Raw genomic sequence first — 23062 nt, 5'->3', positions numbered from 1 at the left:
AAACCCAAGATATCTTTGGCTTGAATAGGCTGGTACATTTTGATGTCTTCTCCTTTGCCTTTGCAGTTTACAGCAGAGACTCTGAAGTAGTAGTAGGTTCCAGGTTTCAGGTGGGACACCACATACTCACAGGTCTTGACCTGTGGGTTGATGGTCACCCATTCTTTCTCCTCTGTGTTCATCTGCTCCAAAATGTAGTGTGTAATTTTACTACCGCCATCATAGACAGGCTTCTCCCAGCCAAGGGTGATGGAGGTCTTTGTAGAGTCGACCACACACAGCTTGGATGGCTCACCAGGCAGATCTGGAGAAGACAAAAGGGCATGGATGTTTTCAGTGGTTCCATGTGAAGACCTTAATACTGAAGACATCTTCAATAAAGTTCTTAAAATAGTGAATTCAAACTATATGCATACCAATGGGGTCATAGGCCTTGTAGAGGTCAGAAGGCTCAGAATAGTTTCCAGCTCCAGCCTTGTTGACAGCACAAACTCTGTATTGGTACTCATTATTCTCCACCAGGTTAGTGACTTTCTGCCTGGTGTCTCTGATGGTGCCCTTCACCACCTGGACAAAAAAGGGATGCAATGATGCTTACAAATGCCAGTTATTAGTTTGTCTTCTTTACTGCTTAAAAACAAATTTAAAAATATAAAGACTGGTCAATAAACTAACCTTGAACCATTGCAGACTCTTCTTCTCCCTCTTCTCCAGGTAGTAACCATTGATGTCGCTTCCTCCATCCAGTGCTGGTCTTTCCCAGATCACTGTCATGGTGGACTTGGTGATCATGGTCACTTTAGGCTTGGATGGCTCGGTAGGAGGAACTGTGCAAAATCAAAATGATCATGAAAAAATAGTTTTTCACTGAAAATTAAATATGTATGGAAAGTATAAAAATGTATTTAAAAACTTGCTATATTTTCTGTCTTTTCACAAATGTTATACATTCAAATAATACATTGAAGTGTGGTTGTTTTTCAGAGTTAATAATCAACTCTGGACTGAACAGCAGTTGTGGTAAAGATTATTCAGTTTGCTTACCAAATGCATTCTTGGCAATTATCGGCTCGGACTCCAATGGGTCTCCAATGCCATACTTGTTCACTCCACGGACTCTGAAGATGTACTCATTGCCCTGGATGAGTCTCTGCACATTAACGATGCAGTCTACCAGTTTCTCTGAGACAATAGACCACATGACCCGGCTGGTCTCCCTCTTTTCCACAATGTAATGTGTTACCATAGCACCGCCCTCATCAGCAGGTGGAGACCACATGATGGTGATGTTGTCAGCTGTCACCTTCTTAAACTGAATCTCTCCATCAGGGGGGCCTGGCTTGTCTGGTTAGGGGGAGAGACATGCATGTCAGGCTCTATACCTAATTAACTTCATGCAAGACAAAATCACTGTCATAAATATACTAATTATATAGTATGTGAGCACCTTGAATGAGCAGCCTGACAAGGCCGCATGCAGATCCTAGGGAGTTCTTCACCTTGACCTCATAGGTTCCAGAGTTAAGACGAGTGGTTTCCCTCAAGAACAAACTGGTTGACTCAGATGAGTGTTTGAAAGAGAGTTGGGCGGTGGGCTTTAGCTCTCTGCCATCCTTAAACCACTCAATAGTGGGAGCAGGTTTGGCTGTGATATTAAACTTAAGCTCCACATTAGATTCAGCCATGTACTTAACCTCATTCAGATACTCCTGAGGTGTTTCAATCTCTGGGGCACCTAGACGATTAACACAAAAAAAGGCAGGTAAGTTCCAATTCTGATTAATACATGCATCACGCATGGTAGAACATGATGTGACAATGACAAGAATCATCTCCCAAAGTGTAAAAGGACAAGTGTGATAACAGGTTTCACAAATAACACTGGCAATACAGGAAAGGCCATAGAGTATGTTAAGTGTTCATTCTGTGAGGAGAATAACTGTACACAATTTTATAGAAATATGGCAGTTTGAATTCAAATGCTCAAACACACAAAAGACACCAACCGTAGGTATCCACACATGTGACTGGCCCAACAGTCATGGATGGGTTGCTAACTGAGCCAACAGCATTCTTAGCCATGACTCTGAACTCGTATGTCTCGTCCTGGGTAAGGCTGGTCACAGTGAAGCGGGTGTCTGTGACATTGGTAAGGTTAGTCTTGGACCATCTGGCACCAATGCCCTCTCTCTTCTCAATGATGTAGCCAGTGATCGGGGATCCACCATCATAGTTGGGCTTTTGCCAGGCTAGGCTAATGGAGTTCTTGGTGATGTCACTGATGCGCAAGTTGATGGGTGGCTCTGCAGGAAAAGACAGTGAGAACTTGCCATTAGACAGCTGTTGCTTTAAAGTAAAATCAGATTTCCTTGACTTTAAAAGAATGTTTTGACACTAGACTTACCACAGGCATCAATAGCCAGCACTGCATCAGAAACCTTGCTGAAGGCACTAATTCCAGCAGCATTCTCTGCTGCCACCTTGAACTCATAAATAAGTCCAGCATTGATGCTGGTGACCTTGAAATGTGTAGCACGGATCACCATTTTGTTGACTCTCTGCCAAAGGATGCTGTTTCTGTCTTTCATCTGAAGATGGTAGCCAAACACATGGCTGCCACCATCTGACTTAGGCTCCTTCCAGGCAACAGTGATGGTCTCCCTGGTTACAGCAGTGATCTCTGGAGTCGATGGTGCATCAGGAATAGCTGGCAGATGAGAATTCAAGGGTTTTAGCATGATAATTCTGAAAAATTCTGAAAATAATAACTATGAAGATAAGAGGAAATCAAAACAAAGATCACTTACTGTAAGGAAGGCTGACACTGACTGTTGGTGAGTCGATGTGCTCACTGATTCCATATCTGTTCTCAGCTCTGATTCTGAACTGGTACTCCAGGCCAGTGGTCAGCTTCATGATCTTCATGGTGCAGCGAGCCACAGCACAAGAGACATCCATCCAGTTGGCTGTTGTTGTCTCTCTCTTCTGGATGATGTAATTGGTGATGGGGCTGCCACCATCATATGTCGGTGGGAGCCACGTCAGGCTCACACTGTCTTCTGTGACATCAGACAGTTCCACGGGTCCGAGTGGGACACTGGGGCGGTCCAGAACCACAATATTTACAAAAGACTTGGTGGTTCCACTGGAGTTGGATGCAGTGATATCATATCGTCCTGAGTCTCCAGCAATGCTCTCGCGCAAAGTGATCTTGATGCTGTCAGGAGTGACTTCAGAATTAAATCTCATTGTTGATTTGAGCAGCACATTATCCTTGGACAGGCTGACTTTAGGCAAAGGTCGGCCTGTCAGTGGGATCTCACACTTCAGGTTGGAGCCGGCTCTTACATACACAGTGTTGTGAGGGAAGTCTTTCATGATGATCTCAGGAGGTTCTAGGGTAAAAAGTAACAAATTATAGCAGGGGAAATTAAGTTGAATGCATTAATTGAAAGTAATGAATGTTGGCTTATTTTGTTGCTGTATTTCATCTTTGTCTTCACTGTCTGATCAATCAGTTCAGTCTGCAACTTACCAAGTTGGTCTTTCACCATTACAGGGGTGACCATTTCCTTAGTATCACTGAATCCAGCATGGTTCTCTGCTCTGACTCTGAAGAAGTACTCAGCATTCTCCCTTAGACCAGAAACTGTGAAGCGGATGGACTTGGTTACGCCACACTTAACCCATTTCTCCTGGCCTTTCTCCAGAGCTTCTATCAGATAGCCAGTAATTCTGCTGCCTCCATCTTGTTCTGGTTTATCCCAGGCCAGGGTCACACTCTCCTTGGTCACCTCAGTTGCACCCAATTTTGGTGGTGGGCTTGGTTTTTCTAGAAGAAGACACATTTATTTTATATATTATTTATTTATTTATTGAAATAAAAGTGTATTATATTTTTAACAATAAGAATTCAGTACCTGTAATCTTGATTCCTTCTTTGGTCTCAGCAGAAACACCAACACCATACTCATTCTCTCCTGTCACTCTGAAGTAGTAGACTTCCCCCTCCTTCAGGTCTGTCACCTTGTGTGTCAGTCTGTGGCATGTGTCCGTCAACCTGGTCCAGCCTTTCTTGCTGGCCTCACGGATATCAACAAGGTAGTTCTTGACTGGTCCGCCTCCCTCATTCTCAGGAGTGTCCCAAGTTACAGTAGCAGAGGATTTGGTCACATCCTTGACTTCTATATGGGCAGGAGCTCCAGGTGAGTCCAGGACTCTGACATTGAGAGCCAAGGAGGAGGTTCCAGCTACATTGGACAAGGTGACAGTGTATTTGCCAGAGTCATTGCGAGTTGCTTTCTCTAAGGTGATGGAAGTGAAGGTGTCTGTGGTGTCAATTACAGCACGAACTCTAAGGTCAACATCAGGCTTAGTCCATGTAACTGTGGGGATTGGTTTCCCTCTGAAGGGCACTGTCATGGTGAATGAGCTGCCATCCTTCACGATAAGAGTCTTCCTCATCTCATTGCTGATGTCAAAGACTGGCTCCTCCTCTCTCTCTTTGGCGATCTGTTCATCTGACTCAGGACTGGGCTCACTGATTCCAATCTTGTTAATGGATTTGACAACAAACACATATTCAGCCCCAGGTGTCAGTTTTACCACTGTAAACTCTGTGTTCTTAGTGTTCTGGACCCCAACAATCCATTCATCATCTAGAGTCTTCCTGTATTCTATTCTGTAACCAGTCACAGGTGCTCCACCATCAAATAGTGGCTTGTTCCATGACAGGGTTACTGTAGTCTTTGTAGAGTCAATGATCTTAGGCTTAGCGGGAGGTGAGGGCAGGAACTGGGGGTCTTCAGCCTTGGTGAGTGGGCAAGGGATGCTGGGAGCACTGAGACCAGCAGCATTCTCTGCAAACACTCTGTACTCATACTCACTGCCCTCACGAAGGTGTGAGGCTTTGACTCTGAGGTCATAAACAGGTTTCTTGTTGACACGGCACCATCGAAGGCCAGTTTTCTCTCGCTTTTCAATGACATAGCCGGCGATACTGCTGCCACCATCAGAAACTGGTCTTTCCCAACATATGGTCATTGCCTCACTAGTAACTGAGGTGACCTGGACATTAGTGGGAGCTGCAGGCACAGTGAATGGATCCATGGCCTTTGTTGGCTCACTCTCCAGGGCCTCACCATCACCATATTTGTTGACTCCCCTGACTCTGAATATGTATTCATTTCCTTTGAGCAGCTTGGTCACCTTACAGGTGGTTGCCTTCATGTCAGCATAGACAAGAGTCCAGGCAAGGCGACTGGTCTCGCGTTTCTCCACAATGTAATGCATGATTTCAGCACCGCCATTCTCCTGAGGGGGACCCCATGATATTGTGCATTTCTCTGCTGTGAGGCCAGACACTGCCAAAGGACCTGAGGAAGGTCCAGGTCTGTCCAGAACCTTACAATTGATAGCCACAGACCTGGTTCCTGCCACATTGTGCAGGGTAAGGACATACTGGCCAGAGTCTCTCCTAATAGTGTCTCTGACAATCAGTGTGGTTGCAAAGTTGGTCGAGGTGATTTCACACCTGGCCTTGGCCTCGATCTCCTTTCCATCCTTCGACCATGAGACAACTGGGAGTGGACGGCCTGTGATTTCAGCATCAATTTTAATGATCTCTCCAGCCTTAATGACAACCAGCTGTCTCAACTTATCTTCCAAGATAATAGTGGGAGGGTCCACATCATCCTTGACTGTGACAGGACCAGTGTTCTCCGAGGGAGTACTCAACAACTCTGCAGAATTCTTAGCAACGACATGGAAGTCATATTGGACATCTTCTGTGAGGCCTGTGACATCGAAGTAGGTGTCTTGCAGGTTGGTGAAGTTACATTTCAGCCAGCGGCCATTTGGAAGCTCTTTACGCTCAACAATGTAGCCAGTAACCTTTGCGCTGCCATCATACTCTGGCTTATCCCAGAAAAGGGAAACTGATGTCCTGGTAATGTTGGTGACTCTAAGGTTACATGGAGGTTCACATGGGTCCCTGGCAGCTACAGCGTCACTGGCCTTAGTGCATGGGCCAATACCAGCAATATTCTCAGCATAGACTCTGAACTGATACAGCAGGCCTTCTTCAATGCCTGTCATTTTGAACTGGTTCTCAGCTAACAGAGCTCTGTTGACTTTGGTCCACAGGATGCTGCTTTGGTCTTTGCATTCAATGTGATAACCAATAACAGGGCTTCCACCATCACTGGCAGGTCGGCCCCATTCCACAAGCATGCCATACTTGGTGGCATGAGCAACATGTAGGTTGGTTGGAGGGCCGGGAGGCTCAAAGGGATACTGAGCAACAACAGGAGCAGAGTCAATGGCATGACTCTTGCCATAACGATTCTCAGCTGCAATACGGAACTGATACTCTGTTCCTTGAGTGAGACGGGACACTTTGATTGATGTCCTGGCTACTGTTGCAGAAACAATCTGCCATGTGGTTGTGGTAGTGTCTCTTTTCTCCACCACATAGTTGTTGATCTGGCATCCACCCTCATAGGTTGGAGGATCCCAAGATAGAGAGATGAAGTCAGCGCTCACCTCATCCAGTTTAATGTTGCTTGGTGGGCCGGGTTTATCTAGGATTATAACAGAGATTTCAGCTGTCTTGGTGCCAACTGAGTTAGTCAGAGTAATCTCATACTTTCCTACATCATCCTTGGTTGCATCCTTGATAAGTATCTTGGATGAAGTTTTTGAAGAAAGAACATTGACCCTTGTTGTCTGCTTAAGCAACTTGCCGTCCTTTTTCCAGGACACCTCAGGCTGAGGTCTACCTTTGAAGGGAACATCAATCTTCAAGTCATCTCCTGCTTTTACACTGTATGTATCAAACAACAGGTTGATGATGGGCTCCATTGTGATGTCCTTCACCACCACAGGGCTAGCCAGGGGCTTGACATCACTCTTGCCCTTGTCATTCACAGCAGTCACCCTGAAGGCATATTCCTCTCCAGTTGTGAGTCCGTCAATAGTAGCTTCCAGTGCTTTGACTTCACTGCATACAGTCCATTTGTCCTCTCCCTTGGGCTGCATCTCCACAATATAATTTGTAATTTTGCTGCCTCCATCATAGTCAGGTTTCTCCCAGGAAAGGGTAACAGTATGACGGGTCACGTCAACCACGATAATCTTACCAGGAGGCAAAGGAGCCTCAGACACCTTGACTTGATCTGTGGATGCAGGCAGACCTACTCCCAGCTCATTCACAGCCAATACACGGAAATAATATCGGCCTCCCTCCTGCAGGTCAGAAATAATGTACGAGTTCCTCACACAGTTGGTGCAAACACTAGTGAAAGCCATCCTTTTTTGCTCTCTCTTTTCCACAATGTAGTGTGATATCTTAGCCCCACCATCAATTAGAGGAGGCTCCCAGGAGAGAGAGACAGAACTTCTCTTCACATCCTTAACCTCCAGGTTGGTAGGAGCGCTCGGGGAGTCCAGAACTCTCACATTGATGAAGGCTGATTTAGAGCCACTGAGATTTTCAAGAGTCAGTACATATTTGCCAGTGTCGAATCTGTCAACATTGTCAATCACCAGCATTGTATAAGAGCTTGTGACGTCAATCTGGGCACGCTCATTCAGAGTGCCATCAGCCTTTGACCATTTGACCTCAGGCTCAGGCATTCCTCTGATTGTCACAAACAGACGCAAGGTCGAACTGGCACGAATATTGACCATCTTCCTCAGGTCAGCATCTAGTTCAATCTCAGGAGCCTCCAGCTTCTCAGCAGCGATCACAGACACAGGTAGGTCCACAGGCTCTCCCACTCCCTCACAGTTTGCAGCACAGATGCGGAAATTGTACTCTGCATTCTCCTTCAGTTTCTTTACAGTGTAGCGAGTGTCCTGGACACCAGTATATGGTGTACAAATGATCCATTCATCATCTGCTGCCTCCTTCATTTCAACAACATAGCCACTTATCTGTGCTCCACCATCATAGATAGGTCTAGACCAGGACAAAGAGATGGTGGTGCTTGAATGGTTGGTGACTTTGGGGTTATTTGGAGGCCCTGGTGGATAAATGGCATCACAGGCCTTGATGTATTCAGATGGTGCGCTAGGCTTTCCCACTCCAGCAGCATTTCCTGCTGAGACCCTGAACTCATAGGAGTGGCCCTCTACAAGACCAGTGCATCTGAATCTCAGGTCATTCAGTCTCTTCTTGTTGCACTTCATCCATCTAATGCCATCCTTGTCACGCTTTTCAAGGATATATCCTTCAATCTCAGCTCCTCCATTATCCTCTGGTCTCTCCCAGGTAAGCACTATGGAGTCCCTAGTGACAGCGCTAGCCTCTGGAATGGAGGGGGCACTGGGAGTGGTGAAGGGATTACGAGCAATAACAGGGTCAGATTCCAAAGGCTCACCAACACCGTATTTATTCACAGCAGTGACTCTGAAGATGTATTCATTGCCAGGCAGGAGTTTTGTGATTTTGTAGCTGATTGCCTGTATCTTAGGCTCAACCACTGTCCATGACAAACGACTGGTCTCTCTCTTCTCAATGATGTAGTGAGAGATACTTGCTCCACCATCATGTGAGGGATGGTTCCAGTGCAGATAACACTTCTCAGCTGTAACCCCTTTGACTTCTAGTGGGCCATCTGGAGGACCAGGTCTATCCAGAACTTTAACATTAACTGGGATCATCTTGACTCCTCCCACATTGACAAGTTTGAGGACAAAGTGGCCACCATCCACCCTGATGCAGTCCTTGACTGTCAGGATGGTACGTGTGATTGTGGTCTTGATCTCCATTCTTGGTGTAGTTTTGTCAACCTCTTTTCCTTCCTTTAACCAAATGACCTCAGGCAGAGGCTTGCCAGTGTAGTCTGCATCAATGATGAATGTCTCACCAGCATTAACAACAGTCATATCCTTGAATTTAGAATCGAGGACTGCATCTGGAGCCTCAATTTCATCTTTGGCAGTAATTTCTCCTGTGCTTTCAGAGGGACGGCTGGTAATGCCAGCAGCATTCCTGGCAACGACTCTGAACTCATAAACACAGTCCTCAGTCAGGCCAGTGAGTGTGAACTGGGTATCAATGATGTTGGTGAAGCTGGCCTTCATCCAGCGGGTATCTGGGTGCTTCCTTCTCTCAATCACATAGCCAGTGATTGCACTGCCTCCATCATACTGAGGCCTGGTCCATTGGAGTGTCACAATGTTTCTGGTGATTTCAATGGCCTCAGGAGTGCCTGGTGGGTCACAGGGGTCCCTGGCTACTGTACTCTCGGAGACTTTGCTAACTGGGCTGAGTCCAGCAATGTTCTCAGCATAAACTCTGAATTCATACTCAATACCTTCTTCCAACTCTGTAGTCTTGAAACGTGTCTCTGGGATTAGCAGCTTGTTGAGTTTAGTCCACAAGAGGCTGTTTTTCTCCTTCCTCTCAAGATGATAGCCAAGGATGGGGCTTCCCCCATTGTTGGTGGGAGCTTTCCACTCAACAACCATGTTATCCTTTGTTGCAGCAGAAATAATTGGTGTTCCTGGTGCAGCAGGCTCACTGAATGGATACTGAGCAATAACAGCAGGAGATATAATGGCAGAACTTTTTCCATATCTATTCTCAGCAGACACTCTAAATTGATATTCAACTCCAGTCTTCAACTTGGTGACTTTGATGGTTGTCCTGGCAATAGTAGCAGATACAATATGCCATGCTGTTGTGGTGGTGTCTCTCTTCTCCACAATGTAGTTGTTGATCTGACAGCCTCCAGTATACTCTGGTGGCTCCCATGACAGACTGACATAATTTGAGCTCACCTCTTCAATCTTCACAGGGCCTGTGGGTGGGCCAGGCTTATCAAGAATAATAACTGTAATCTCCTCTGTAGCTGTTCCCACACTGCTTGTGGCTGTGACAGTGTATTTACCAGAATCTTCCTTATTTGCATCCTTGATGCACAGTTTAGTAGATGATGGTGTGCTGGTTACATTTAGTCTGGTTGTCTCCTTAAGAGCATGTCCATCCTTCTTCCATTCCACCTTGGGAACAGGGCGTCCAATCACTGGAATGTCAATCTTCAGATCCTCACCACATGGTAAACTGTAAGTGTTGAACCTCATCTTGAATCTGGGTTCGATAGTTACATCTTTAGCAGTGACTGGTGCAGCTAGAGCCCTGGGGTCACTCTTGCCCTTCTCATTGAAAGCTGACACTCTAAACAGGTACTCATGTCCTGTGCTGAGGCCTGTGACGGTGCCCTCACAGGTTTTTATTGTGGCTGCCACCACCCATTCCTCTGAGCCCACAGGCTGCATCTCAATGTAGTAGCCCATGATCCTGCTGCCTCCATCATGATCTGGCTTCTCCCAGGAAAGTGAGGCTGTGGTTTTGGTCACTTCCGTCAAAGTGATCTTACCCACAGACAGAGGAGGCTCGGAGGTCTTGACAGAGTCCGCTGTCTCAGCTGGCTGTCCCACGCCAAACTCGTTTTCTGCTAAAACTCTGAAATAGTACATAATTCCCTCAGTGAGGCCAGTGATACGGTAGCTTGTCTTTGTGCATTTGTTGTCCACATTAGAGTAAACCTTCCTGGTGGACTCGCGCTTTTCAACCAGGTAATTCTTGATTCTTGCACCACCATCAATAAGTGGAGGCTCCCAGGTCAGAGTGACGCTTTGCCTCTTAATGTCTTTTACTGTAAGATTCAGTGGGGCCCCTGGAGTGTCCAGAACTTTAACAGAGACAAAGGCTGATTTTGTGCCAGCACTATTTTCCAAGTTGAGGATGTATTTTCCAGCATCATATTTATCACAGATGTCAATGGAGAGCTGGGTATAGTCTTCACCAGTCTCTATCTGAACTTTACTTGGCAGTTCTCCATCCTCCTTGGCCCAGCTGATCTCGGGAGTAGGACGTCCCTTGAATGGAATGCAGATTCTCATTGAGCCTCCTGCGCGAACAACTATTCCCTTTCTAAGCTGTGAATCCAGAATCATTTCTGGAGGATCAATCTTATCGATAGGTTTCACAACTCCTTGGATCTCAGTGGGCTCACCAACACCCAGCTTATTGATGGCACATATGCGCACCTTGTATTCCTGGTGCTCTATCAACTTGGTGATGGTAAACTTGGTAGCATTAACTCCAGAGGGTGGGGTGCATATAGTCCATTCCTCCTCATCAGCCTTGGTAATTTCTACAGCATATCCTTGAATCTCACAACCACCATCATAGATAGGCCGATGCCAGGCCAGACTGATGGAGTCTTTAGCTGTGTCGACCACATGAGCATTGGTGGGAGAACCTGGTTCAAAGGTGGGGTCACAGGCTTTGAGGTAGGGTGTAGATGGGCTTGGCTGACCCACTCCAGCTGCATTCTCAGCAGATACTCTAAATTCATATTCATGGTCCTCAGTCAGTCCTGTTACTCTGAAACGCAAGTCTGTCACTCTGCGTTTGTTGCACTTGGTCCATCTCACTCCAGCTCTGTCTCTCTTCTCAACAATGTATCCACCGATTTCACTGCCTCCAGTGGTCTCTGGGCGGTTCCAGCAGACGGTCATGGAGTCCCTGGTAATGTTGGTGATTTCAAGCTCCTGAGGTGAGCCAGGAGGAACAAATGGATTTCTCATGATGATTGGCACTGATTCAAGAGGTTCACCAACACCGTATTTGTTGACAGCCATGACTCTGAAAATGTACTCATTGCCCTTCAATAGTTTGGTAACCTTGAACATGGTAGCTCCACAGTCACCAGAGACGACAGTCCACGCCAGGCGGCTTGTTTCTCTCTTTTGAATAATGTAATGAGAAACGCTAGCTCCTCCATCATGCCTGGGTGGCAGCCATGACAGTGAGCACTTCTCCTCTGTGACGTTGCTGACAGTAAGAGGTCCCTCTGATGGGCCTGGTCTGTCCAGGACCTTCACACTGAATGGGACAGTTTTAGTTCCGGCCACATTAGTCAGAACCAGTGTGTACTGTCCACCATCCACTCTGATGGCATCCTTCACAACAAGCAAAGCCTTAAAGTCTGTATTTTTTATCTCAGCTCTTGCTGAGTTTTCAACCTCAACATTTCCTTTGAACCACTGAGCTGTGGGAATGGGCTTTCCTTCCACACTGGCCTCCAGGCTGAAAGTCTCCCCAGCATTGATAACAATGGTCTGGTTGTACATAGGATCTGTTTCACACTTAGGTGGGTCAACTTCATCCTTTGCTGTGATGGATCCTGTGCTCTCAGAAGGCTTGCTGACAGCACCAGCTGCATTCCTTGCAATTACTCTAAAGTCGTATTTACTGTCTTCTGTCAGGCCAGTAACTGTGAATTCGTAGTTAATGATGTTTGCAAAGCTAGCCTTCATCCACTTTCCTTCAGGAAGGTCACGTTTCTCCACTACATAGCCAGTAACTAAGCTTCCACCATCATACTGTGGAGGGGTCCATTTAAGCTTCACTGAGTGCCTGGTCACAATCAAAGCCACAGGGCAGCCAGGAGGATCACATGGGTCACGGGCTACATAAACTTCAGAGACTTTGCTGCATTTTCCAATGCCAACAATGTTCTCAGCATAAACCCTGTACTCATATTCAATGCCTTCCTCAAGAGGAGTAGATTTGAACCTGCAGTCTTGGATGAGCATTTTATTGATCTTTGTCCAGAGGATACTGTTCTTCTCTTTCCTCTCCAAATGGTAGCCCAAGATGGCACTGCCTCCATCAGATGGGGGTTTGTGCCACTCCACCACCATATAGTCTTTAGTGTATGAAGAAACAAATGGTGTTCCTGGTGGGCCAGGCTCCTGGAACGGATACTGTGCCAAAACAGGCGCTGAGTCGATTGCATAACTCTTTCCATATCTATTCTCAGCATAGATTCTGAACTGGTATTCAGCACCGGTTTTCAGATTGCTCACTTTAAGCGTGGTTCGTGCCACAGTGGCAGATACTACCACCCAGTTGGTTGTAGTTGTATCTCTCTTCTCCACAACATAGTTGGAGATTGGGCAGCCACCTGTATATGTAGGAGGTTCCCAGGTAAGAGTGATACTCTCAGCACTGATGTCCTCCAACTTGATAGGGCCTGTTGGTGGCCCTGGTTTGTCCAGGGTGATCACCTCAATAGTGGCATCCTTGGAACCCAGTGCATTGGCAATATTGATGCTGTACATGCCGCCATCCTCTTTGGTGGCATCCTTTATGGTGAGAGTGGTGAGGTGTGCTGAGTCAGTGACATTGACTCTAGTGGTCTGCTTAAGGGCAGCTCCATCCTTGGTCCAAGTGATGGTTGGCTTTGGATGACCAGCAATTGGGACCTCAATCTTGAGGTCATATCCCACCTGGACACTGTAGTTGCTCACTTTGGGTCTTACAGCAGGTTCAATCACTAGGTCCTTTGTTACAACTGATTGGACCAGTTGTCTGTGATCACTTTTGCCCTTGTCATTTACAGCAGCAACTCTGAACTGGTACTCCTCTCCCTTAAGTAGGTTTGTCACTACAGTCTCCAGTGCCTTCACACTAGCACACACAGACCAAGCTTCACTGTCCTTGGGTGCCAGTTCGACTTCATAGTAACTGATCCTGCTGCCGCCATCATGTTCAGGCTTCTCCCAGGCAAGTGTTACTGTGCTACAAGTGACATCAACAACACTGACTTTTCCAGGTGGCTGAGGCTTCTCAGATATCTTAATTGGTTCTATAGTTTTAGCTGGGAGACCCACACCATATTCATTCTCAGCCAAGACTCTAAAGAAGAAGATACCACCCTCTGGAAGAGGTTCAACTTTCCATGACATTCTGTTGCAGGTGGTGATGGGAGAGTAAACTTTTCTGGTGCTTTCACGCTTCTCAACAATATAATGCCTTATCTTTGAGCCACCATCCAGAAGTGGAGGCTCCCATGTAAGAGTGACAGAACTCTTGGTAATTTCTTTGACTATGAAGTTGGTTGGTGGACTAGGTGAATCAAGGACTCTCACACTGATGAATACTGACTTCACGCCACTGGCATTCTCTGCAGTCAGGGTGTACTTCCCACTGTCAAATCTGTCAACATTCTCAATGACAAGTGAAGCGTAGCTGCCAGTATTGTCAATCTGTGCAGTCTCCTTAATCTCACCCTCAGCCTTGCCCCATTTCACCTCAGGTGCTGGACGACCTCTAACAGGGACAAACAGCCTGAGAGTGCTTGCTGATCTGATGTTGATCATTTTTCTCATATCGGCATCCAGTTCAAGATCAGGAGCCTCAAGCTTCTCCTCCAGAATGATTTTTCCTGGAACATCAGCATGCTCACCAACACCAACTTTGTTGATGGCACACACTCTGAATTGGTACTCATGTTTCTCCAGAAGCTTTTTGACTGTAAACTTAGTGTCTGTAATTCCAGTGGCAGGAGTACACATAAACCACTCATCAGATGCCCCATTGCAAGCCTCAACAATGTAAGCCTGAATCTCACAGCCACCATCATAGATAGGTTTGCCCCATGTCAGGGAAACAGTGGACCTAGATGTGTCAGCCACCTTGGGGTTGTTTGGTGGGCCTGCTTTGAAGATGGGATCCAATGCCTTGTAGTACACTGTTGGTACACTGGGTGTGCCAACACCTGCAGCATTCTCAGCAGCGACTCTGAATTCATAGCTGTGGTTTTCTATGAGCCCTGTCACTCTGAAGCGCAGCTCACTCACTGTGCGCTTGTTGCACCTAGTCCATCTCACACCATCCTTGTCACGTTTTTCAACGATGTATCCCTGAATGGGGCTGCCACCATCATTAGTTGGTCTCTCCCATGTCACCACCATAGAGTCTTTGGTGATTGTGGAAACCTCTACCTCAGTTGGTGGGTTGGGAGTGACAAATGGATTTCTGGCAATCATCGGGTCAGATTCCAGAGGCTCACCAACTCCATATTTGTTGACTGGGATCACTCTGAAGATGTACTCATTTCCAGGAAGAAGTTTTGTGATCTTCAAGTTCAATGTCTGAACTTTTGGTTCAACGACAGTCCAAACCAGTCTGCTGGTTTCCCTCCTCTCAACAATGTAATGGGAAACATCGCTACCACCATCTTGCAAGGGAGGTTTCCAGGAAATGGAGCATTTCTCTTTGGTGACTCCATAGATTGAGATAGGGCCCTCGGGTGGACCTGGTCTGTCCAGGACCTTGACATTGATGTTAACAGACTTCTCTCCTCCAACATTCTTTACCAGCAAAGTGTACTGTCCTCCATCAACACGGATGGCTTCTTTAACAACTATACAAGCTGTAAAATCTGTGTTCTTAATCTCAAGGCGAGCGGCTTCAGTAATCTCGTGGCCCTCCTTCAGCCAGTATACTGTGGGCACAGGCTTACCATAGAAAGAAGCCTCAAGCCTGAACGTGTCACCAGCATTAACTACGACAGCCTGGGAGTACTTAGCTTCCAAGTCAATCTTGGGTGGATCAACCTCATCCTTGGCAGTGATGGCTCCAGTAGAGTCAGAGGGCTGGCTGAAAACACCTGCTGCGTTCCTGGCGATGACACGAAACTCATAAGTCTGATCTTCAGTAAGTCCTGTGACAACAAATTCAGTTTCAATAATGTTTGTGAAACTGGCCTTCATCCAGCGGCCAGATCCCTCCTTCTTCTCAACCAGATAGCCTGTGATCTTGACACCAGCATCATACTCAGGTTTGGTCCATCTGAGTGTCACTTTGTTTCTTGTCACAATAACAGCCTCTGGTTTTCCTGGTCTGTCACAAGGATCTCTGGCCACTTGCATTTCACTTAGTTTGCTGGCTTTGCTGAGGCCAACAATGTTCTCAGCATAGACTCTAAACTCATAATCAATACCTTCCTCAAGGCCAACAACCTTGAATCTGGTCTCTGGGATAAGTTGTTTGTTCTGTTTCACCCACAGTATACTGTTTCTCTCTTTGAGCTCCAAGTGGTAGCCCAGAATTTTGCTTCCTCCATCATTGCTGGGTTTCTCCCATACAACCACCATGCTTTCCTTGGTGGCTGACTGGACCACAACTGAATGTGGCTGGCTGGGCACTTCAAATGGATACTGAGCAACAATGGTATCAGAGAGCAGAACTGAGGACTTTCCATATCTATTCTCTGCAGCAATCCTAAACTGGTACTCCAATCCAGTCTTCAGACGGGCTGCTTTGATTGTGGTTCTGGCCACTGTTGCTGACACAATCTGCCAATTAGTGGTAGATGTGTCTCTCTTCTCGACAATGTAATTGTTGATAGAGCAACCACCATCATACTCTGGTGGATTCCAGGACAGGATCACACTGTCAGCAGTGACCTCATCCAGCTTAATTGGGCCTGTTGGAGGACCAGGCTTATCTAGAACAACAACACTGATGTCTGTAGATGCCTCTCCAGCTGTGTTGGTCAGTTTGATAGTGTATGTACCCACATCATCTCTGCAAGCCTCCTTAATAACCAGGAGAAGGTTTTTGTCTGTGGCTTCAGCATTAACTCTGGTTGTCTCCTTTAGAACGACGCCTTCTTTGAGCCAAGTTGCTGTAGCCTTGGGACAAGCAGCATAAGGCACATCTATCTTGAGGTCATCTCCTGCTAGCACACTGAATGTGCTAAAATGCAGTTTGAAGGTTGGTGAAATGACCAGGTCTTTAGCCACCACAGGCACACTGAGAGGACGCGGGTCACTCATTCCCTTTTCATTGGTGGCTGAGATGCGGAACATGTACTCCTCTCCTTGCGTAAGGCCAGTTACAATAGCCCCATTGGTCTTTACCACCATAACCTGGGTCCACTTCTCACTGCCTTTACCCTGCATTTCAACAATATAGCCTGTGATTCTGCTGCCACCATCATGGTCAGGCTTTTCCCAGGTTAGTGTGACGCTAGTGCTGGTAACTTCACCAAGGGACACTTTACCTGGCGGTAAAGGCTTCTCTGACACTTTAATGGGCTCATGAGTCTCTACTGGGAGGCCAATACCATATTCGTTTTCAGCCAGGATTCTAAAGAAGTACATCTTTCCTTCATCCAGGTCTCCAACTTTCCAACTAGACTTATGGCAGCTGGCACAGACTGTTGAATAGGCCTTTCTGGTTGACTCACGCTTCTCGACAATGTAGTTGCGGACTCTGGAGCCACCATCAATCAGAGGTGCGTCCCAAACAAGGGAAACTGAATCTCTAGTGACTTCCTTGAGAATCAGATTCTGAGGTGCTCCAGGAGTATCTAGCACTCTGACATTAACAAAAGCTGTCTTGCTTCCTGAGGCATTCTCTACAGTCACCATGTATTTACCTCCATCAAACCTGTCAACATTGTCTACCTGCAGAGTGGTAAATGATGAGGTGATTTCAATGTTAGCTCTGTCCAGGGATTCTCCATGCTCTCTTGACCATTTTACCTCGGGTGCTGGTCTGCCCTTAATAGGAACAAAGAGTCTGAGTGTGCTACAGGCTCTGATGCAGACAACCTTTCGCAGCTCTGCTCCAAGTTCAATTTCTGGAGGAAGCAGTCTATCTTCCGCCTTTGGAGCTCCAGGAACAGCGGCAGGCTCTCCCACTCCTTCACAATTAGTGGCACAGATGTTTATTTTGTACTCTTGGTTTTCCTTCAAATTGGTGATGGTGAAAGACATGGCTGTCCATCCCTTCTTGGGAGTATGAATTGTCCACTCATCCTCCTCTGGGAGGCAGGTCTCCACAATGTAACCAGTGATTTCAGAACCACCGTCATAGACAGGCTTGTTCCAGGCAAGGGTGATAGAGGACTTGGATGTGTCCAGCACTCTGGGGTTTCCTGGCGGTCCAGGCTGGAAGATGGTGTCTACAGCTTTGTAGAATGGGCTGGAAGGACTAGGCTGGCTTAGACCAGCATTGTTCTCAGCAAGAACTCTGAATTCATATTCGTGTCCTGGTGTGAGGCCTGAGACTTTGAATCGCAGGTCAGTTACAGTCCTCTTATTGCACTTCACCCAGCGCAAGCCAGTTTTATCCCTTCTCTCAATTATGTAGGTGTTTATTCTGCTGCCTCCATCATGTTCAGGGCGCTCCCAGCAGACAACCATGGAGTCCTTGGTAATGGTAGTGACTTCAGGCTGCTGTGGTGGGTCACTGGGGACATAGGGGTTGGCACAGATGACAGGTTCAGACTCAATGGGCTCACCCACACCATACTTGTTAACAGCCATTACTCTGAAGATGTACTCATTGCCCTTCAGAAGCTTGGTGACCTTGAACCTGTTTGCCTGAAGATCTGTGGCCACATTTGTCCACGCCAACCTACTGGTCTCACGCTTCTGAATGATAAAGTACTCAATCTTGGCACCACCATCATGTGTTGGATGCAACCAGTTAAGGACACATTTCTCAGCAGTGACGTCAGTAACAGCGAGGGAGTCTGGTGGTCCTGGTCTGTCGAGTACCTTGACATTGAATGTGAACTTGGCAAAGCCACCGGGATTGCTGGCAGTCAAAGTAAAAGCACCTCCGTCTCTTCTAAGAGATTCTTTGTTTATTAGAGTTGTGTGGAAGTCAGATGTCTTTATCTCTATCTTGGCTGTATCCTCAAGCTCCTTTCCTTCCTTCGTCCATACCAGAGATGGGAGTGGCCTGCCAGTCACACTGGCCTCCAGCTTGAACACCTCCCCTGCCATGACAACAACATTGCTGCTGTAAGATGCATCAACATCAAGTCTGGGCTCTTCAATGTCATCTCTGCATGTGATTGCCTCTGATGATTGCGATGGAGCACTAACAGCACCAGCTGAGTTTCTGGCAGTCACACGGAATTCATAAGTTGCATCTTCTGTCAGACCACTGACTGTGTAGATGGTTTCTAGGATGTTGTTGAAGTTGGCTTTAAGCCAGCGTCCATTGGGCATTTCTCTCCTCTCTACTGTGTATCCAGTGATGGAAAATCCACCATCTCCCTCTGGTTTTTTCCATGACACTGTCACTTCATGTCTGGTGATATTAAGTGCCACAGGCCTGCCTGGTTGGTCGACTGGGTCCAGAGCATACATAGGCTCAGATGGTTTGCTTGGTTTGCTGAGACCGGCCATGTTTTCAGCAGTAACACGGTGTTCATATTCGATTCCATCTACAAGGCCTGTTGATTTATAGATATTTCCAACAACAAGTGCTCTGCTGATTCTCTGCCATAGAATGCTGTTTTTCTCTTTTCTGTCCACATGATAGCCTAGGATGACACTACCTCCATCAGAGGAAGGCTCATTCCAGCTCAGAGTCATTGCATCCTTGTTGAAAGATGTGACCACAGGAGTGCCTGGCTGGCCTGGCACATCAAATGGATAGGCAGCCACCACTGATTCAGAGATAATGCATGGTCCAATGCCATATCTGTTCTGGGCCTTGACACGGAACTGATACTGGGTTCCAGTGTTGAGTCGGGCTGCCTTGAATGTGGTGCGAATCACCGTAGCTGCCAGCTCCATCCAGGAAGTACCAGTAGTCTCCCGCATCTCAACAATATAGTTATTGATGGGAACGCCCCCATCATTCTCTGGTGCCTCCCAGGACATGAGAACATAATCACATGAGACCTCTTCCAGTTTGATTGGACCTGTAGGAGGACCTGGAATATCGTGGACCAGGACTGTGATTGTCTCAGTCACTGTGCCCAGCATGTTCTTTCCAGTCATGGAATATTGGCCTCCATCAGTCCTCTTGATCTCACCGATGTTAAGGATAGTTGATGTAGGTGTGGTTTCAGTGTTAATTCTCTGTGTCTCCTTTAGTGTCATGTCTCCCTTCTTCCAGGAAACTACAGGTCTTGGTTTACCAAGCACTGGAATCTCCACCTTGACACGGTCACCTGCCTTGGCGATGACTGTCTTTTGGTAGACTCCACGTAGGTCAAAGGAAGGAGCGGAAGTCTGCTCTTTGATAATAGCAGGTCTACTCTCACGTGGGTCACTCCTGCCTGATGCATTGACAGCCATTATGCGGAAGGTATATTCTGCTCCCTCAATCAGATCTGTGACAGTGTAGTCCAGAGCCTTGATGGTGGCCATATGGACCCACTGGTCAGTATCTTTCTTCTGGGCCTCAATAACATATCCGGTGATCAAACTGCCACCATCATGAAGGGGCTTGATCCATGCCAGGCTGGCACTGTCAGCTGTCACATCAGTGACATACAAGTTTTCTGGTGCAGAGGGGGCCTGGGACACCCTGATTGGCTCAGGGGTTTCAGCTGGCTCACCTACGCCCAGGTCATTCTCAGCAGTGACACGGAAGTAATAGTAAGTTCCCTCCACAAGGTCTGGAATCTTGAAGGAACACTTCTGCCATGTGGTGCTAAGCACTGTGTAGGCCTTCTTGGTGGCCTCTCTCTTTTCAATAATGTAGTTGTGAATCTTAGAACCACCATCGATTATGGGGATTTCCCACTGGAGGGTGATGCTGTTCTTGGTGATCTCTCGAGGTTTGAGGTTGACTGGTGGTCCTGGTGTATCCAGAACTTTCACATTAACAAAGCCGGTCTTCTTTCCAGCAACATTCTCTAGACAGAGGTTGTACTTTCCAGCATCATATCTGGTGCAGTCAGGTATAACCAGCAGAGTGTAGGACTCTGTGATGTCAATGTGTGCACGTTGTTTCAAGTTGGTATCATCTTTGCTCCAAGTTACTTCAGGAACAGGACGACCTCTGATGGGAACAAACATACGGATTGAAGCACGGCACCTGACCACCAGGGTTCTCCTGAGTTCAGCATCCAGCTCAAAGTCTGGTAGCGACTCCTGGTCCACCAGTTCAGTTACTTTCTCCACTTCTGCAGGGTCACCAACTCCCTCTGAGTTTACTGCACAGACTCTGAAGTGGTATTTGCCTCCTTTTTGAAGTTTACCAATTACATATTCAGTAGCTTTCAATGGGTACTGTGTTTCTGTCTCCCAGTCATCATGCCCCTCCTTTTTGTATTCAACAATATATCCCTCTACTTCAAGACCACCATCATAGTGGGGTCGGCCCCAGGAAAAGGTGGCTGTAGTTTTTGTAGTCTCTGTAACTCTGGGGTTGGATGGAGGACCAGGTGGATCTGATAAACAAGACAATAAGAGTTGAAAATTATTTTTTGTTCTTTTAATTAGTTATTTGGGCTTTTTGAAAGCAATTCAGACATAAGTAAGAAGTCCAGTTTTACTTACACACAATGTCCTTGGTCATTACAGGGTTTGAAGGCGCACTTGGCTCCCCAAATCCAGCTTTGTTCTCAGCAGTGACTCTAAACTCATACTCTACTCCCTCACTTAGGCCTTGCACCTTAAAGCGCAGGTCAGGGACTGTCCTCTTACAGGCTCGCACCCATCTCATTCCTCTCCTTTCTTTCCTCTCTACACAATATCCTCTAATGTCACTTCCCCCGTCCTGTACTGGTCTCCTCCATGAAATGGTGACAGCATTCCTACTAACGTTGTCAATCTCTGGTGCTGAGGGGGGACCTGGTGCGCCTGGATAATCAAAACAGACAAGAAAAGTTTGGTTAGTTATCCTTAGGTTCACATATTTAGTTGATGAGAAAATTAACCTGTAAATCTTCCACTTCAAATGTCTTTAAGAATCCTATGGTTAACTGGAAAAATGTTTTTTTAGTCGATTCATTTTATTTTTTAACATTTAACAAATTATAGCCATATATAAACAACTTACGGAAACTGTCAACCATTTTGACTGGACCAGACTGGCTTGAGTCTCCAGTGCCATACTGGTTCACAGCAGACACTCTAAAGATGTACTCGTTGCCCTTGATCAATTTACTGGCTACATGTCTGCAGTCCACAACATTTTCAGCTAGCTTGGTCCACTGCAGACGGCTGGTCTCTCTCTTCTCAAGGATATAGGACTTGATAGAACAGCCTCCATCTTCGTCTGGTGGAAGCCAGGTCAGTGTACACTTCTCAGCTGAAATGTTACTAGCTTCGATGGGGCCTGGAGGCCCAGGTACGTCCAGCACCTTCACTTTAACGTGTTCTTCCTTAATACCGAAGGGGTTGCTGGCAGTGATGGTGTACTCTCCTGTGTTCTTCCGGCTTGCATACTTGATGGAGAGAGTGGACGAGGTGGGAGTGGTGGAGATGGTGACAATGTCAGAGGTCTTGAACTCACGGCCTCCCTTTGACCAGACAGAAGTGGGTGGTGGTTTGCCCACAATCTTGGAGGCTGAGATCACGATGGTGTCTCCAGCCCTGACTGATACACCATCCTTCATGTCTGGGTCAATAGTGATTGTTGGGGGCTCTGCAGAGAGGATGGAAGCAAGTGGTGTTACTACCGTCTACACAACTCATGTATTCGAAGTCATGACAGTATGTGTTTGAACACCTGATATTTGTACAACTAAAAAACATCAAGGATCTGCAGTCACACATTTTTTTAAACACTAAACCACTCAAATTAGTTTTCTGCTCAGCTTACCGTACTCATCCTTGCAGGTCAGAAGCTCAGTAGGCTCTGAAGGGACACTAATAGCCCCAGCAGCATTCTTGGCCCTGATCCAGAACTGATACTGAGATCCCTCTGTCAGGTCAGTGACAGTGAAGGCACAACCCTGGATGTTTACATGGTTGGCCTTCATCCAGGCCTTGCCCCCAGCCTCCAGCTTCTCCACCATGTAGCCAGTCAGCTTATGGCCACCATCATATTTGGGTGCTGTCCAAATCAGAGTGACTGTGCTCCTGGTGACGTTTATCACTTCAGGCTTGCCAGGAGGATCTAGCAGCACACAAAGTAAATGTTAAAACACATACAGAAAACACAGAACACATTAGGTCTTCAAATTAGGGTAAAAAAAGGAAGATCAGTGAACTCACCAATAGGATCCAGGGCTACCACAGCCTCAGTGACCCTGCTTGCCTTGCCAAGGCCAGCCATGTTCATAGCCATCACCCTGAACTCGTACTCTAGTCCCTCTATCAGGCCAGTGACTCTGCACTCCTTCACTCTCAGAGGAGTCTTACTGGCCCGTTTCCACATCAGACTGTTCCTCTCCTTAAACTCCACATGATATCCTAGAGAGAAAACAAAACTAGTTGGTCATTGTGACTACATTTGGCTATTTGCTCATGTTTAACTACAAACTGTTATCTA

At 46.7% G+C, this 23062-nt stretch overlaps 1 protein-coding gene across 1 annotated transcript in view; it reads right to left on the bottom strand.

Annotated features, from left to right (window-relative positions):
* The window catches only part of ttn.2 (titin, tandem duplicate 2), a 196760-nt gene that overhangs the window by 25546 nt on the left and 148152 nt on the right, over window positions 1-23062 (bottom strand). The window contains exons 212-225 of the mRNA XM_073473204.1: window positions 22786-22983; window positions 22391-22687; window positions 21626-22213; window positions 21124-21426; window positions 3921-21014; window positions 3536-3832; window positions 2808-3395; window positions 2405-2707; window positions 2007-2303; window positions 1448-1735; window positions 1045-1344; window positions 676-827; window positions 417-567; window positions 5-304 (exon numbers count right to left, since the gene is read on the bottom strand). Of these exons, the coding sequence (XP_073329305.1) occupies window positions 5-304; window positions 417-567; window positions 676-827; window positions 1045-1344; window positions 1448-1735; window positions 2007-2303; window positions 2405-2707; window positions 2808-3395; window positions 3536-3832; window positions 3921-21014; window positions 21124-21426; window positions 21626-22213; window positions 22391-22687; window positions 22786-22983 (21156 nt within the window). The remainder of the gene's footprint in view (window positions 1-4; window positions 305-416; window positions 568-675; window positions 828-1044; window positions 1345-1447; window positions 1736-2006; window positions 2304-2404; window positions 2708-2807; window positions 3396-3535; window positions 3833-3920; window positions 21015-21123; window positions 21427-21625; window positions 22214-22390; window positions 22688-22785; window positions 22984-23062) is intronic.

The sequence above is a fragment of the Pagrus major genome, chromosome 9 (assembly GCF_040436345.1).
Source record: "Pagrus major chromosome 9, Pma_NU_1.0".
NCBI lineage: Eukaryota > Metazoa > Chordata > Actinopteri > Spariformes > Sparidae > Pagrus > Pagrus major.
This window is presented reverse-complemented; position numbering and strand designations above follow the sequence as displayed.